At 40.7% G+C, this 16,320-nt stretch overlaps 1 protein-coding gene across 4 annotated transcripts in view; it reads left to right on the top strand.

Annotated features, from left to right (window-relative positions):
- The first annotated feature begins 2,027 nt into the window (after positions 1-2,027).
- LOC145434483 (podocan-like protein 1) overlaps positions 2,028-16,320 on the top strand; it is a 55,836-nt gene continuing 41,543 nt past the window's right edge. For 2 of the 4 annotated variants that reach the window (XM_080311845.1, XM_080311844.1), the window contains exons 1-3: positions 3,678-8,184; positions 9,705-9,839; positions 13,125-13,267. In XM_080311845.1, coding sequence (XP_080167971.1) covers positions 8,140-8,184; positions 9,705-9,839; positions 13,125-13,267 — 323 coding nt within the window. In that variant the 5' untranslated portion in view covers positions 3,678-8,139. Of the gene's footprint in view, positions 3,643-3,677; positions 8,185-9,704; positions 9,840-13,124; positions 13,268-16,320 lie in introns of those variants that run through there. The other 2 variants (XM_080311843.1, XM_080311842.1) reach the window with 2 other exon arrangements.

Genomic DNA, 16,320 nt, shown 5'->3' with positions numbered 1-16,320 from the left:
GTATTACGGGATTACGTCGGTCCGCCGTAAAATCACTTTGATTTTCAAGAACGTTTTGCTTGAGAAGGTACCCTCGTGACAATGTACTACGTTCGTTTTATAATAACCATTGCTTATCGACATTACTATAGTTACAATTGGAGAAAGAGTGGATGTGGATAGCAATTGAACAGATTGACAGCGTTCCGTTATTTGAACTGCAATCAAGACTTCGTATCAACCTCATTGATACTTTACATTACTCCGTTATGTTGTTTATCATACTTGAAGTCAAGAATCCCGTGTTAGGCGCACAGTAATGTACCCGGACAGCATCAATGCTATCCATATGTCTGGTATTATAAACGAAGCACACAACTTATCACTGCTTTATTTACAACTCGTTAGAAGTATCAAATTCATGCCGCTGAATTACAATCCAAACGTCAGCACATAACCTTGAGTATTCCGCCATTATTCCGCACGTTGACACAAATTTCAATGTGTTTCTTATCATGCGCGAAGTCACGAGTTTCATATCAGGCGTAAAGTGATAGACGGAGTATGTCAGTGCGAAGAACGGAATCGATGGTCCGAAATGTACAGGAGTGACTGCTGTGGATGATATTCCAAGTACCGTAGATAGTAGCGGTCATTTGCCGGAGTTTTATCAACGGGAGTCGTCGCATTCCGGGATGTAGCTTCGACATTCCTACCACCCGAAATGTATCTTAATCTCCCACCATGATGGCGCTTTGGCAGCGGCCGCAGATCAAAGTTGTTCTCGAGAGCACTCGAAGCCCAATGAATGGCAAGCACGGTTTAGGCGTCGATTACAATTGATATCAGACTCCAAATTGCGGGTTGGAATTCTAGTGCTCCTTACGCGCCTGGTTCGAGCGTGGGAATGGCATTTGGCTTGATGCATTCTTCTGTAAAACCAACGGTACAAATTGTGCGTCTGATATTCGACGCGAATCGCAACCTGGTCTGACCGCAACGTGTGGTTGATAAATCCTGCCACGATAGTACACATCTCAATAGTTTACAAAAACTTTGACCATGATAGGGCATGGTCGTGTTTTTAGTAGGCCATGGATAGAGTGATCAATGATCTTTTCCGGCAACTAGAGGATAGTATGACAATTGGATATGTATAGCAATCGTTTAATATGTATTCACTGAGCCTAACTTCTCAATACCTTGCGGTATTCCATCCAAATTACTTCAGAGATAGCTGGGATGTCTGTTTTGTTTTGGTCCAATATTGGCCTCACAGGCAACTCCAATCTCAGTAACTCGCTTGACCCCTTTCTGACGCGATCCGTATCAATGAAACGTTTTTCCGCAGTTATGGTGGTAGTATTTGTTTGTATACATCAGAACATGTATTAATCTCTAAATTCGGTTGTACATTCAATGCGATGATCTACTACTGACAATAATTCCATGACAACAGAACCAATACACCAAGCTTTATGCAGAGCAAAATCACCGGAGTATATCTATTATGATAGCATGCATTGAGATCGCCCCTCTTCTCACCATAAACATAAGGCTATCTTTTACAACAATCGGCGTCCATCAGCGAGTGTAATTGATAAATTCATAAAAGGCATTTGGTTTTATCGCCATGTTTCTCGGCGTCAGTAGTTTCTCCTGTCGTTACGATAAATTGAATTGGCACACTTTCAGTGCAAGGATACGCGCTCGTGGTTTACTGAGATACTCAAGCATCATCTCGAATACGTTGCAGCGCGGTGTGTCGTCTCCTCGAAATGAAGTACAGTACACGAAAGAGTCAACTAGACAATCAAGGAAGATTAAGTAAATCGGAAATTTAACTAATTGAGTGTCGGTTCAGTGAGAGGTGTGTGCCACGCGTTGTCGCTTAGACAGACAGGGCGTAGATCCAACCCATGTAATTTGGCTGCAGCAATAGATGATGCGTGGTATTTGCTGACGTTGTGATGCAGAAGTTACAAATATTGGGTCGTATAATCCGTTCGCAAGGTATGGGCATGGTTTACATGCCGACAAGGAGATTCACGATGAGTTAGATAAACATTTATACAGGTCAAGAGTGGCAAGTGGAAGGTTTTGCTATGCTAGATCGTTCGCCGGTGTGACTTACCTTGACTCTGAGAGGTCATGGTCGAAACGTGTTTTAGTTCAAATACATGCGTGGCAATAAGTGTATGTAACATATTTATACCATAGCGTTATCGCAGACCCCGCATAGCACTTGTGCGAATCCAGCATTTGACTCATATTGGCACTAAATTCCTCTTTTAGAACATTTCGAATGTTTGAAAACGAGTCAAATACAGCGATCCGTATGGAGTAATAATGTCTCAGAGGTGTGGTGCTGTTAAGGTGTACCACATGTTTGTGCCATGGATCTTGAGTGATAAATGAAAACGGAATCCACTTCAAATCCCTATCTCAAATGGCGCGTTCAGTTAATTTGCACCAACTGGTATGAAAGCTGAATTTTAAACCGGAAAGTGCCGATGACATTATATACACCACACGGAAGGTTGGAGATTGGTAGATTTCTCGATTTCAGTTACAGTGTGAAGACCTAGATAAGGCACATACCGAAATAAAACCAGCCATTCGCACACTCAAAGCAATAGTTCAAGCACGCGGACAATAGAACTACTGAGGCGCATTCTATTCGTCGGGCGCAAAGTGTTAGAGCCACTCTATGAGCCTTAGGACAGTGGTTCTCAAGCGCGAGTCCGAGAAGCATTTTCGAGGGTCTGTGAAACTTTTAAATTAGCAAAATGATTGATAACCAAATTTTCATTTTTGTATATTTGTATTACCAAACTCCAAATAGCCTACTGATACAAACATTTTCCTGTTTTGGAATGTTGCGTTGGGTTTTCGGAAAAAACATTGGGTAGCAAGGTCAATTAGGGTTATTTCGAGATGTTTGGAAAACAGTATTAGCAAATCAGTGAACAATTGTGTGAAATAGAAATTCATGAAGTTATTTTTCGAATCTCTCCCAATCAAGGGATTGAAACCTTGCCACGGAATAGTCTCTCCTGTGATATGCATAACTACTATATTTCAGAATAAATTCAAGGTGAGCTGCTAGATAGAAACGGCTAGGTTGGACGAGTGGACGTTCACTAATAAATCTGTTTCTGTATCTTGGTGCGATATATGTTGTAATCATACCCATGCAGGGGTGTCGTAGGAAGCGTTTTGCGTTTGAATTACATTCGTCCTCACCTGTCTTTGTTGAAATGGATTTTCATCACTCGTTCCTATCAAATCGAGGGCGCGGATTTACGAGACATGATCACTGACCAGTGACCACGTACTTCAATAAATGCAGATGTAGATTTCGCTTTGAAATAGTAAAAGTCGACTCAATTTCCACATATGGAGATATGTCATTTTCAATAGAAGTCATTTTTGTTGTTGTTCGTTACTAGCCCAGAGATGATATTTGCATAAGACTGATGACTGCGGCACGATAATGAGGCTAAATGCGAACTGAAACCTATGGGCGTCCGCGGGGTTACGTGACGGTTCAAAAGGTTGAAACAAGGACAAAAAGTTTGAGAACCAACTGCTTTAGGAACATGAGGGGAAAAGTTACGTTATATGGATCTCAATTGCAGGTTTACTGTTTATCAGTTACAGGTTAGTACTGAATGCTGCGATCAGCAAGAAATCCCGTACAAGATACTAACCACAAAAGTACTCCCATTTATTACTACATCATCCTTTCTTAGAGGCGGCACGTGTCTTGATCAGCTAGAAAAAACAGCGGTTTACCTCAATTTCCCATCGCTTCGTCGGCGGCACACGAAAAAACATATCCCTTAATTATAGCCGTTCTTTTCATTAAGCCCAGTGGGTGTCGCATGAGTATAAACTTGGAGAAGGCCGATTTTTTCAACGGTATAGAGTCGTCCCAAATGCTTTGCAATGCTATGCAAAAAGCACGATTACGGACGAAACATGTTGCGTGGTCAAGCACTATTTACACCCACCCATATGGAGCTATTTGTTAAATTACGTGGGGCAAAAGAGGCACGGTTATCCTCATACATACAAAGCAAGATGAAACCCTAATCATTATATTTGCCGACTCTGAACGCACAAAGCGGGAATGACTATTGATGACTGCATATTAATCACAACTGTTTAAGAATGTGCAGTAATGGCAAAGCTAACACTAAATTTCTGTTGGACAAAAGCTTTTGTGATACACTCCTCTATATATAGATCGCGAATCTCATTCATCCTGAGATACTAGACAGCATAGACACCGATTACAACTCAACCGACAACAACTTCCCGACGGTATGAGTGAATTCGCGAGTTTCAGCAATAAATATCCGCAAATAAATCAACATGCGATAATATACAGGGCACATAGATTTTGACTTCAGTAAAGAAATCTTGGTCGTTTGCGGTTAGGCAAGTTATTCATCACAGTGAAAGAGTATTAGTAACTTTCAGTCGCGTGTACCTGAACTTCAACATGTCATCTCTGTGTTGAAAATAATAGAAGGAACACAGTATTATTGCTGTTGGATAAGTCTTAATTCTATGACCGCACTGAATGCTTTGTCAACGAACGAATTTGTGAATGAGTCGTAGCCGGCCATGTATTTATAAACAGTTCACGATCGACGCATGTCGTTCAGACGAGTGCGGCCGTCGAGGCAGAAAGGTGTGTGTTATAGCGCGACTGAGTCATTTCGAGTAAAGAGTGATTTCATGTTTTATCAATGGAATTAGGGTGAGGTAAGCCGATTATCGCGGTATGTGAGAATTACGAGGGACATGCACGAGCGGGCCGTCAAGGCGCCATGTTTACAGTCGCCTGTTCGAGTATTTTAGTTGAGATCGGACTTCTAGCGTTGAATTTGCCACGGGCGAACGGGAAAATCGGTAATCTTTCTATAGTCTCATATTTTGAACGTATTCCGGGGTCCGATTGTTCAATTTCTCCTCGAAATATAGATAGAATGCCGTCATTGTAACGCGGCAGGGACAAGTGAACAGACTATTGATCGGAATATGCATGTGTCGATGGCGTATGACTTTAGGACAATTTCATGATGGTTTGTGTATGTTTTGACTTTCTAGCAACTCAATTTAAGCTCGTCGCTACTAACTGATACTGACGCCAGGTGTTCTCTTATATCAACCAAATGGCATGGAGTAGAGTGGATTAAGTGATATGAAAATATGAATGCTCTTGGTTGGATTAACTAAAGCTGAAAAGTGTAGATCCAAAAGTTTCCCGAACTTTTAACCGAGCATCTCAAACAGCTCAACTTATTTATCCGAATAATCTGTACCCGTTCCGAAAATGCTGTTGTGGTTAACTGCCTGACAAACGCGAAATTTGAAGAGTGTTTTACGGACTACGTACGTACGTGTGTGAAGTGAATACGTACGTGCGGTAGTCGCATCGTTTGCTACTGTTGTGATTTCGCACTCTTCGACATCTGCTATTATTTACTTTACCACTTTATGTTTGCTCTTGAATCCAGAGATGCTGCAGGTAGTTGTCAAATATTCAAAACTGATTCATTGCGACTAATTGTATCTTTGTCGATGAGCGGTAACCAAACAAAATTTTCGTTTGTTCATAGATAGTTTTCGTGTGTGATGAACTTATTTCCACAAGTACACGAAGCCGGCATCTAGATGACTTGTCAGTGTCCATAAAAAAAATTTGAAGTGAACTAAGCTCTTGAGTCTTGAGCATTTTTAGGTTGTGTTGATGAGTGACTGATTTGACTGATTGGAGAAACTATCGCCAATTGATCGGCATAGTACACCTGGGAACTACAGCATAGGGGGACGTACAGAGGTTTGTTTTGATTAAAAAGTCGGTAATTACCTTATCTTGCGGTCGGTAATGTATGCTCGCGGCAGGGCCTCTTCTGACGATCTCTGGCGGCGCTTGCGTCACGAATCTGAGAGAGATTACGCCACTGTGTGTGTATAATCTGTATATACACACCACCAATGCGGTCCTAGTAAGGGGTGGATCAGAATGGAATCGTAGCCGATTCGAAGTACAGCCCAATACCCACGCTCACATCGATTCTATTCACTGTTTGTCAATAATTGTAATAACGCTAATAACTTGGTAAATGAAATTTCAGTAATACTCGAATTATCAAAACCCCATTGTAGTGTTTTGAATGAGTGCTTGCAGTGCACATATAATTATATTGCACAAGTCCGGATGCACCATTCTTTCCAAGCTTTATGAAAGCTGTCAGTAAGAACGTCTTTTCCTGCAGAGCAAATTGAAAGTCCCTTGCTAATTCTATATTCGAAAATCATATTCGATTCGAGATGTTTGATTTGAATCGTGTAGTAAATGATTCGAATCGGCCAGTCCTCGCAGGATCGTCGTCGATAAGACTGAACTTTGAGAACAAAAATCCTGCCGGTCAACATGTGTAGTATTGAAGTAGAGGCAATATATATTTCCCTTTAAAATGTTCAAGCCCCCGGTTATGATGCAACTCATTTTGTGTGTCGCACGTTCGATATTCCAGGAGCTATTTCTCGACACTTCACATCAGTGAGCCTAATAAAATCTTGTCTAGCATAACTCAACTCTTCATGTGTTGTTATTCCACCAAATATCTTGACGTTACATCCATCGTAAATTCAAGTAACATGCTTGGACGCGAGCAGTATGTGTGTACTGTGTAGCTATCATATACCCAAACCCAACGTTGTGTTTTTCTCTAGCCCCTACAATTTTAGACCGAATTCATCTAAAATATGCTTCGCCGTGGTGGTATAAGGCTCGGTGCAAATATTTTTCATATTTCGAATGTTATAGAAATATAACTCGTTTTAAATGCCTATTGTCATTTGCGTCTAAGTGATCGAATTCGCTTTGCATATATAACCTTTAATGAAGGTAATAATTATGTGGTGGAATCGACTGTAATTTTAAATCGCAAACACTCATTAGGGATTGTGCTATCGCAACGCATCAATGCTATATTCCTTCGCCGTATACTCGAACAATGTTTAACCAATAGGCGGTGACGCAAACCCGGGGTCATGTACGTCCAGAAGGGCCAGAAGTCGACAGCTACTGCCTGCCGGTGCTTTGACTGTAGGTAAATTAAAGATCGTAAAAGCATTGCATGTAAGAAACTATTGGTTGATAGAATGATTGATGAACCGTTAATCTAGTTTCGATGTAGTCAGGTATCTCCCTTATAGGCCCGTATATTGTAATACAAGGCTATGTGTACAGTAGTATAACCAAACCACTAGTAAGTGACCACTGACCAGTGACCAGTGACCACGCCTTGTCTTACTACAGCCTACAGCGGAAGTGACTTTGGTAGTAAGTTGGCAGTTCGTGATTTAGCAAAAAAGCGTATCAGCCCGGCGTATAATGGTCTGGCCATAGAGGTGGAAGCACTATGAAAATCAAACAAACAAAACTAGTACAAATACGGATGGTTGGATATAAATAAGCAGACTTACGTGTTGAGGTGCATTTACGAAATCCAAAAGTCACGCCTTTGCGGTCGTTGATTTTATAACACCTTTTTGCTTTTCGGTAATGTGGTAATGTGGTGCGGGTAGCCCGAAAGGAAATCCGATAAGCTTTATTTAGTTCATGGGACAGCTAAACGTTTTCTTCTAATGGTCCCGGCTAGAAACCGCAATCCTCTGAAACCCGCAATAACGTGCGTTTTGAGATGGATTAGGGATAAAGTATAGCCTTCACTACAGTGTATTTAGGCTCCTAATTCTACGCATAGGCTTTAACCACCTGGTGAAGCGAATCTACGCTAATTTGGTACAGTGGCCATTATAAACAGCTACTCAAAAATTCATTGTTGATAGTTTAGTACCAAAAGCAGCGCCGTACTTTTCTACCCAATTTCTAGTAGCTAATTTCGACTTATCCTCAATTCCTCAAAATATATATTTATAGAAAGAAAGATCGGAAAATTATTCAATTAGGTAGTGTCGAGAAGTAGATTGATGAAAGTTGGTTAATATTCCATTCTTTTTATCAGATATAGTAAACGCTCATTTATAGCGAGCGTGCGTCAACCAAAATGGATTTTAGAACACGAGTCAGTTAGAACTCGGATCAAGCCCGGCTCATTGTGAACAAATTTTATCATGGGACCTTGCTTACTTACTATTGTCGTAGAGTCTATATTCACGGTGAGTTCGGAATAGGTATACCAAGAGGAGTATAGAAAACAAGCTGGCCAACAGCCAACATGTTACTTTGTGTGTGCTGCGCTTGATCTGTATCAGACGGCGTCAACAATCCTTTATCACTAGCTTGCATGTCGAAAGATACGATGATCGACGAGTGAATTAGGTGTCTTTACTAATTGAACCGTGACATCACGGTCAATTGATTACGTAATACTGAGTTTGTCTCGATTCACCTATAACGCCTAAAAGCGCAACTGGCTCAATTTGTTATTGTGATATGTTCACACAGAGGAGGTATTAAAAAATTGAAACTCCCGAACCGACTAACGAAATAAATACTCAAATAATATGATGTAACTGCTGCGCTCAACTATATCATCTTAACATAAACCAATGCATTCGATTGGTAAATGGATAAATTCATTATTAGGAACCGTCCCGCTAATGAGTTATATAGATAGTGTTCTCGAACGCGTGGCCCGCGGCGTAAGTGTTCAACACGGCGAGACAGTCCGCCTTAAGTTTCTTCCAAATGCTGACGTATACTTTTTGTTTCATCAAGTCTTGAACTTCAGTCCGTTCAGTTATTATTTTGCAATCCGCTGTTTCACTCGCATTATCTCCGCATTGACCGCACATAACGCAGATAGGAGGGCGATGTGTACCTTGTGTATACACAGCTTTCCGAATGTAAAGAAGTTGTTGAGCGCCAACCAATGTTTTGTTGTATAAACTGTCGCTCAGAGATTGCACATCTCTATCACTATGACGAAAAAAAATTTAATATCGGTAATGTTGATATTCATCTGTTCGAATATAATCATTCGACGGTAACTACAAGCTAGAACGCTTGGTAAATATATGATTGGGGCAATGAATTAATCAGATAGTATTTCAAATAGTATTTGATAGGAGATTATCGACAACAAAAAGTATACATTGCTCAGACTCTGTGATACCAAATCATGACTAGGACAGGCCGGTTTTAGAGATCTTGTCCGGATATAGAGTTGAATTACGAGCTTTGCCGATCCTTTTTCGGAATTTAATTTGATTTTTCAAGCGAGTTATGATCGACTTCAAGTCATTGTTGGGTAGTTTATGGAAGGAATTGATTAGTTGGATGATGTCGGAATCTGTAATCCTGGAAACGGTTTGAATTTCGCAATTCTGAATCCAATTCCGTCCCTGATATAGACCAGAGATGAGTGTATAGTTGAATTAGGGTTCGAAAACAACAAAACAAAAAACGGATCCGAAGATTTTTGGCCGGATTTTAGCGATTTTTGAATAAAACTCCATTCTTTACCGGATATGTATTTGGACATAATAATATACAGATTTCGATTTTGATTTGACTTTGGATTCGAATCAGAATCGGGAACTGGAAAGTTGAAATATTTTATTCACTCATCTTTGATAATGACCAATAGCGAAGTAATTTTGCAATACCGTTGAAAAGTGACTGATGCGCACGTTTGGAAATGACGCTTTTTTTAAATGTACGATTACTATTCTAGGTATGTATTTTCATCGTATCGTCGCACTGTGCATCGAGCTGTTTCTTCAGACGCTTTCGTGACACCTACGCCTACATTGCGGATTGCCACAATGCGAATCTAACCAAAGTTCCTCGCAAACCCTACAATGGTCCGGTAAGTGTCGGATGGTTCGCGAAAACCAATTGTGACTCTGACGCAAGACTGATTCAAACCGAATTTGAAGACTCTGACCCCAACTCCTTACTCCAGCACTTAAAAATATGCAACTGTATACTTATCAGATCACCAATGACGTGACACTGCGACTGCGTCACTTTGGCTTCTCGCGAGTTGCCAACGCGAATCAGCACTCGAATGATCAGTGACAATATGACTGGCGTTTATCGCGGCATGACCTTCGTGATGCCACCCTACCGCTCTGGCGTTGTTGCCAACTAGAGCAGACCTGGGCAAAGTGAGGCCCGCGGTCCAAATGCGGCCCGCGAAGCTATTCTGTGCGCCCGCGAAAGGTTGCTTGGAATTCAAAACATAAAACATGCTTTTTGATTGACTAAAACCATATAGGCTGTATCAAATGAACAGGAAATTCCTTTATTTGAAGCCTGTTCTTTGATATGCCACGATTGCGCTGCCTACGTACCTCGAATGCGTAATCCAGATTCAAAATAAGGGCAATGTGGCAAAGTTTGAGTAGCAATTAAAGTCACAAGAAATCACTCTTTCCATATAGTTTAGTTCAAACTTTTTTGTTGCCTTCATCATATTACCGTACGCATTATACGGTATGTGTTTCAAATTGTTACGTGATATGCTTCTAAATCCCTAATTCGTAAAACAAGTCAATCAGTGCTCTCTATTACTACATGACTCATGATAGCTATCACCCATAAAGAATGAACGGGCATGTCAAAAAAAGAAAGCCGAAAACTGAAATTCAAAGAATGTTCAGAGCACTAAATATTCGTATACAAGAGTCAGGGGTAAACCCGTCGTTTTAGTTTTTCCCAAGCATGTCGCAGAGATTAAAGATATAAATTAAAGTCGGTCTGATGACAACAACACGAAACACTCGGTCAAGGGAGGATGAATTGAAAAGAAAACGCAAGCTTCGCTCGACATCAAGGCTATTTAAGCTGCACTTGCACAGTGCACACGGCTCGGAGCGCAGCGACCAAGACCCTAAGCTTTGTACTATCGCATATGCATTTCAGTGCAGTGGTTCTCGAACTGGGGGGCGTAAAAGCAGTTGAAGGGGAGCGCGAAGCCGAAGGTTATTGAATGTTGTCTCGCGCTTTGCGCGATTTACCTCCAGCTTAAAGTTGTCGCTCTGTGTATTGTCCGTCTTTCATATTTCAGAATTCTCTCATCAACATTCATAACCTCCCATGCCATCCAACTATCCGTTGGGATCGCTAGCATTCTGGTTGTGCTTTTTCATATTTTGTGATATAAATAGCTGGTTCGTGGTACAGAACTTGAATATAGCTTTCAATACAATATCCATTGTATAATAATATTTATTAACTCGAAGACTTTTCGGGTGCCTCTTTTCAAGAGTTAACGGCACACTAAAGGGATTTAAACAGATTTAAAAGCAAAACCAAAAAGGCAAAGTATGACGCAACAATCAAAATCACAAACCATGAAATTCGCATTGTATCAATGGCAACAATAACAAACTATGAAGTATACGGACATACGGTACTATAGTAGCAACGCAATTCGTAAATAAACAGTTACACACACGAAACACATGAACTAATGGGAAATTTGTAGGTTATAGAGAAAATTACCGTATGTCCGTATACTTCATAGTTTGTTATTGTTGCCATTGGTACAATGCGAATTTCATGGTTTGTGATTTTGATTGTTGCGTCATACTTTGCCTTTTTCGTTTTGCTTTTAAATCTGTTTAAATCCCTTTAGTGTGCCGTTAACTCTTGAAAAGAGGCACCCGAAAAGTCTTCGAGTTAATAAATATTATTATACAATGGATATTGTATTGAAAGCTATTTTGTGATATCATGATAAGGGGCGCGCGAAAGTTCTCACTATCGTAAAAGTGGCCGTGCTTAAAAAATTTGAGAACCACTGTTTTAGAGTCTTAATAGAAGAACGTTGATGGGGGTTTAAAGAGATTTAAAACTGTATCACGTTTAATATTGTTTCGAATCATGACGGCAAATAATATATTTTTCAATTATTCGTCCCTTTCTCATCACCTAACATCATCACGTTCACTGGGCAGCATTTATAAACAATGTAATTTGGAAATAAAATTGAAATACACTCGGGAATATATAGCTAGAATATTTCACTCGGCCCGCAAATGTATTTTCTACTTCTCATTTGGCGCGCGGAGGAAAATAACCCCCCTCCCCCCATTAACTAGAGACTGGGATCTTTGGAGAAAGCCTGTGGAAATCGAACCCGAGACCTCTGACTTACGGTACCTGATATGTAGTCACTGAGGCACGAGAAGTACGATGGCTGTCGACCTACGGCGTGTAGTAATAATTCATAAAGCAGCTGACAGATATTTTAGAGCGAATGCCCAGATTACTACATCATAATTGGCGTATGGTACAAGGGGAGGGTCAGTCGCCTCTGCTCTTCAATATATGTTTCAAGGAATTGTGACTTTATATGGCATCGTTACGATGTATATATTGTATATGCGGACTTATTTTGCCTAGCATCCAAATGTTCTCCCAGGATCAGTATTTTAATATTCACCAAGTCTAAGGTCGTTTGCGTAACCAATGACCCATTTACACAGTATACAAAGCTACCGAGACAGTGTATGCTGATTGACAGTAGCCGGTCTCTCTATCAGCCGTTGATACTGTTTAAAAATGACGAGTCTCCCGTTCGACTCGCGCAAGCGATACCGGTGTTCCCGATACCCAGTGCCATTATTAAGATAATGAGTAGCGAGTAACCGCATAATTAGTTATGAGGACTTAATTATGTAACCCGATATTGGTGCTGAGGGATTGGCTCATTGCCAGGGTATGGTATGTGGGTATACTCCGTGGTTTTGAGTACAAAATAATCACTGCGGTTGAAACTATATACTTAAGAGACTTATTATTTTCGTACTCGACGAAAGCTACAAATCCGTCCATTCTCAAGTCCCAGTCCAAATATATGCATGTGTCGATACCGTTACAGAATGGGACACTGTAAAATCATGATGATAGATGATTCAAATAAAGTAGCAGTACCTTGCTACCCAACTTTTAAACCCACTGGCATATCCTAATGAGACGACAGGCTCCTTTTCACCGGCCCAATTCCCGACGCTTTCATTGTTGCGTCATCTGCACTATTTACATCACACATTGGATATTTGAATTCCCTTCATTGTTTCCCCTCGATGATTTTCTACCGCATTTCACAAATCCAACGCCTAACTACACGTCTCTCCATGTTCAGATCCGTGTCCTACACTTGCAATACAACAAAATCGCCACAATACGCTCACGTGACTTTATCGATTACCACGAACTGGAGAGAGTGAGTTTACGTGCGAATCTAATCCGAAGCATCCAAGATGGAGCGTTCAAGGACCTAAGCAGGTAAGGGTGCTCCGTGCTACAGCCTGCTTCAAACTCATGGGTGTTGGAGCAATGCATCGCATCCATAGCTATAGAGTTTAAATATATATTCAAGTCTATGATTGGTTATCAAGAGATGGTCAGTGTTTTTAGTAAAGTAGAAGTATAAGTAACACCGTAAATTCCTACTAAATCACAAACCTAAATAGCGATTTCCTAGATAGGGCGATTGAACCCACAGTTTATTGCGGTGACAATTCGCGATGCTTATAGTAGCCTAATTACGATATACAGAAACGATACCGGAGTTCGATAACTACATTGTGAAGGTGTCATTGCAATGAGCCTGATTGCATGTAGCGTATCGCCTTATACTACATGTTTTGAATGGTATGGTATACATGTAATCTAGATTTCGAGGTTACCTCGATGAGGAAACATATTAAAACGATAATTCTCGTTTAGAAAATAACTGAGTGGCATGGATGTAAGAATTCCGGTAGTCCAAAGCACATATTCTCACGACACTGGTCGAATTGTGAAAATTTACACTCTATATTGGGATTCGAGGCATCGAATCGTTGTGCTTAACCCTACATATAAGACAACAGTAATGACTAACGATCGCGGTAGATCAAATTATGACACGATATCAGCAGACAGGACGGCAAAAGGCAGTAGTGGACCAACACTGATATGCAGGCCGTGTTATTTTCGGCATTTCAGGAGCCAGATGCCAACACTGCCAAAAATAAAAATTTGAAAATGCCAAAAATAAGCAATTTTTGGCATATGCCAAAAATAACACGGCCTGCCAAATAGTGTATTTCGTTCATGGTGTTGTGTTAACAGGACTGCGTTACAAGCGAGAAGAGCGTTTGTTAAAGGCAGGTTTCTTAATCTGGGTCCAGCCCACCCATTAGGGGTGAAAGCATGGTGTCCTAAATGGTGTGGGCACAGCGAGATTGAACGGCTGACTGCATTTGGTTTACGTCATACTTTCCATTTGTCCAAAGGCAATTTTACGACCATTTTTGACCGGCTTGTCAAGCGCTAAATTTGATAAAACGGGTATCAATGAGAATCTGCCGCAGTACTGATTATTAAAATATAAATTATATTCTGCTCATGGAACTGGAACCCCCAAAATCAGCCACGATTTTTGCATTGTGATCGAGTTTAACATTGTGACGCAACAAACTGTCTGGCTATTTCTGAGCTGCATAGTCTCGTTTTGCCAGACAGGACTTCAGGACTCTTCCATGCGAGTTGGTAATATTAAAGCCCCCTGAAGTGACAAAAGTCCTCCGAAAATATATCGATAGACTGAAGGAGAAATGATAGTCTGGCTACTAAATAGAATGTGTTGAGAGGCAACACAGGAAACTCCTGGAAAAGGATCGGGAAGAAAATTTCTTCCGCGATGAGATCGATGGCACTGGCGAAGTGATCTCTTTTCATGATGCATGGAAGCCGGTTCGGCCCTCCAAAGATTTTGAAGCTCTGAAAACTTTTTGTGGATGACTGGCAACATTCTTTCCCTCAACGGTTACTGTTGAAGCCGATATTTCCCAGATTTGCTGGGCGAGAAATGAATTTAGGAGAAACTGGGCTGACCTGATTTTGTAAGCACTGTTACAGTGCAAACGATTCAAGTCTATTCAACAGCTGTAACAATCAGCTGTTGAGCGTGTTTGTTAGGCTTTTTTTTGCGTATTGGCACCGATTCCGATGGATACTGCACATTTTGTGGTTTCGTTTGATATTATTAACCTATGAAATCGTTAGGTTTTTTCTTCTTATTGTTTGTTGGCACTGATTATACGTGGATGCTGCACATTTTGTGGTGTCTTTTGACAAACTAGCCCAAATAAAGCGTTTTTGTGACTAATTCGAGGCTGAAACTATCTATTTAGAGGATGATGCCAAAACTGCAAAAAATAAAAATCGAAAAATGCCAAAAATAAGTTATTTTTGGCAGTTTTGGCATTTGCCCAAAATAACACGGCCTTCTGATATGTCAACGGAGACGTATCTCGGTCGCGCTCCACTGCTGACATGTCCATGTATAGAGTGTAGAAATCTGCACTTGGAGAAAATGCTGAATGACATTCAATTTGTGGACTAATATTAGTCCAAGTTTCTTTGGGATTATGAAGGCTTCTTTGCGGCATAATTTGATGTCGCAAGCATGCGGCATAATTTGATGTCGCAAGCATTCATATTTCCTCACAATGGAACCCGGCCGCAAGTTTGAATCTCAATTCCTATACTCCAGCAACCTATCCTAATATTTGAAAGCGCGGCTCGCGCTCCGCTCTGGAACTTATAGGGTCAGTTCATCGCCGACTTGAATGACCCCGAGTAGTTAACACTTTTCTAGTCTGTAGCATACGCTTCCTCTGCTCACTACCTAAGTTATTTCGTTTACAGACCAGTTCCTCTGACGTTACAACACTTACGTCGCTCTTATTACTTTTACTTACTTAGGAAAACAATAAAGCAGTGGTTCTCAACCTTTTTGTCTTCGCGGACCCCTTTGGACCGTCGCAGAACCCCTCAGACTCCCCAAGTTTTAGTTCAAATTTACCTCCATTATCGTACATCTGTCCTTTGCAAATATCAACTGTAGGCGAGTAATAAAAGCAACAAAATGACCAGTCTTGAAAATAACACTATTTATGTCGAAATTGGGAAGGATTTTATTATTTCAATACGAATTTCGTAGCTAAATTTCTTCAAATCCGTGGTCGTGTCTTGAAAATCCGCGCCGTCCATTTGATGTGAACGAATGTCGAATATCTATTTCTATAAAATAGGTGTGGCGAATGTACCCGCAACGATTCCGACGACACCTTTGGGTATGATCGCAACATATGTGGCACCCAAATTAAGAAAAAGATCTATAGTGAACATATAACGTCCAGCATAGTTATTTCTATCAAGCATCTTAACTTGAGGTTATTCTGGAATAGCGGCTGCGTATATTCTCCGAGAATATGGATTTTTGCGAACACATTTTTTTCCAAAACCCTAACTGAACATATCTAAACAGCAATATGTTTATATCAGTA

The sequence above is a fragment of the Botryllus schlosseri genome, chromosome 2 (assembly GCF_051294905.1).
Source record: "Botryllus schlosseri isolate E-star chromosome 2, Bs_hap1, whole genome shotgun sequence".
In the NCBI taxonomy this organism is placed as follows: Eukaryota; Metazoa; Chordata; class Ascidiacea; order Stolidobranchia; family Styelidae; genus Botryllus; species Botryllus schlosseri.
This window is presented reverse-complemented; position numbering and strand designations above follow the sequence as displayed.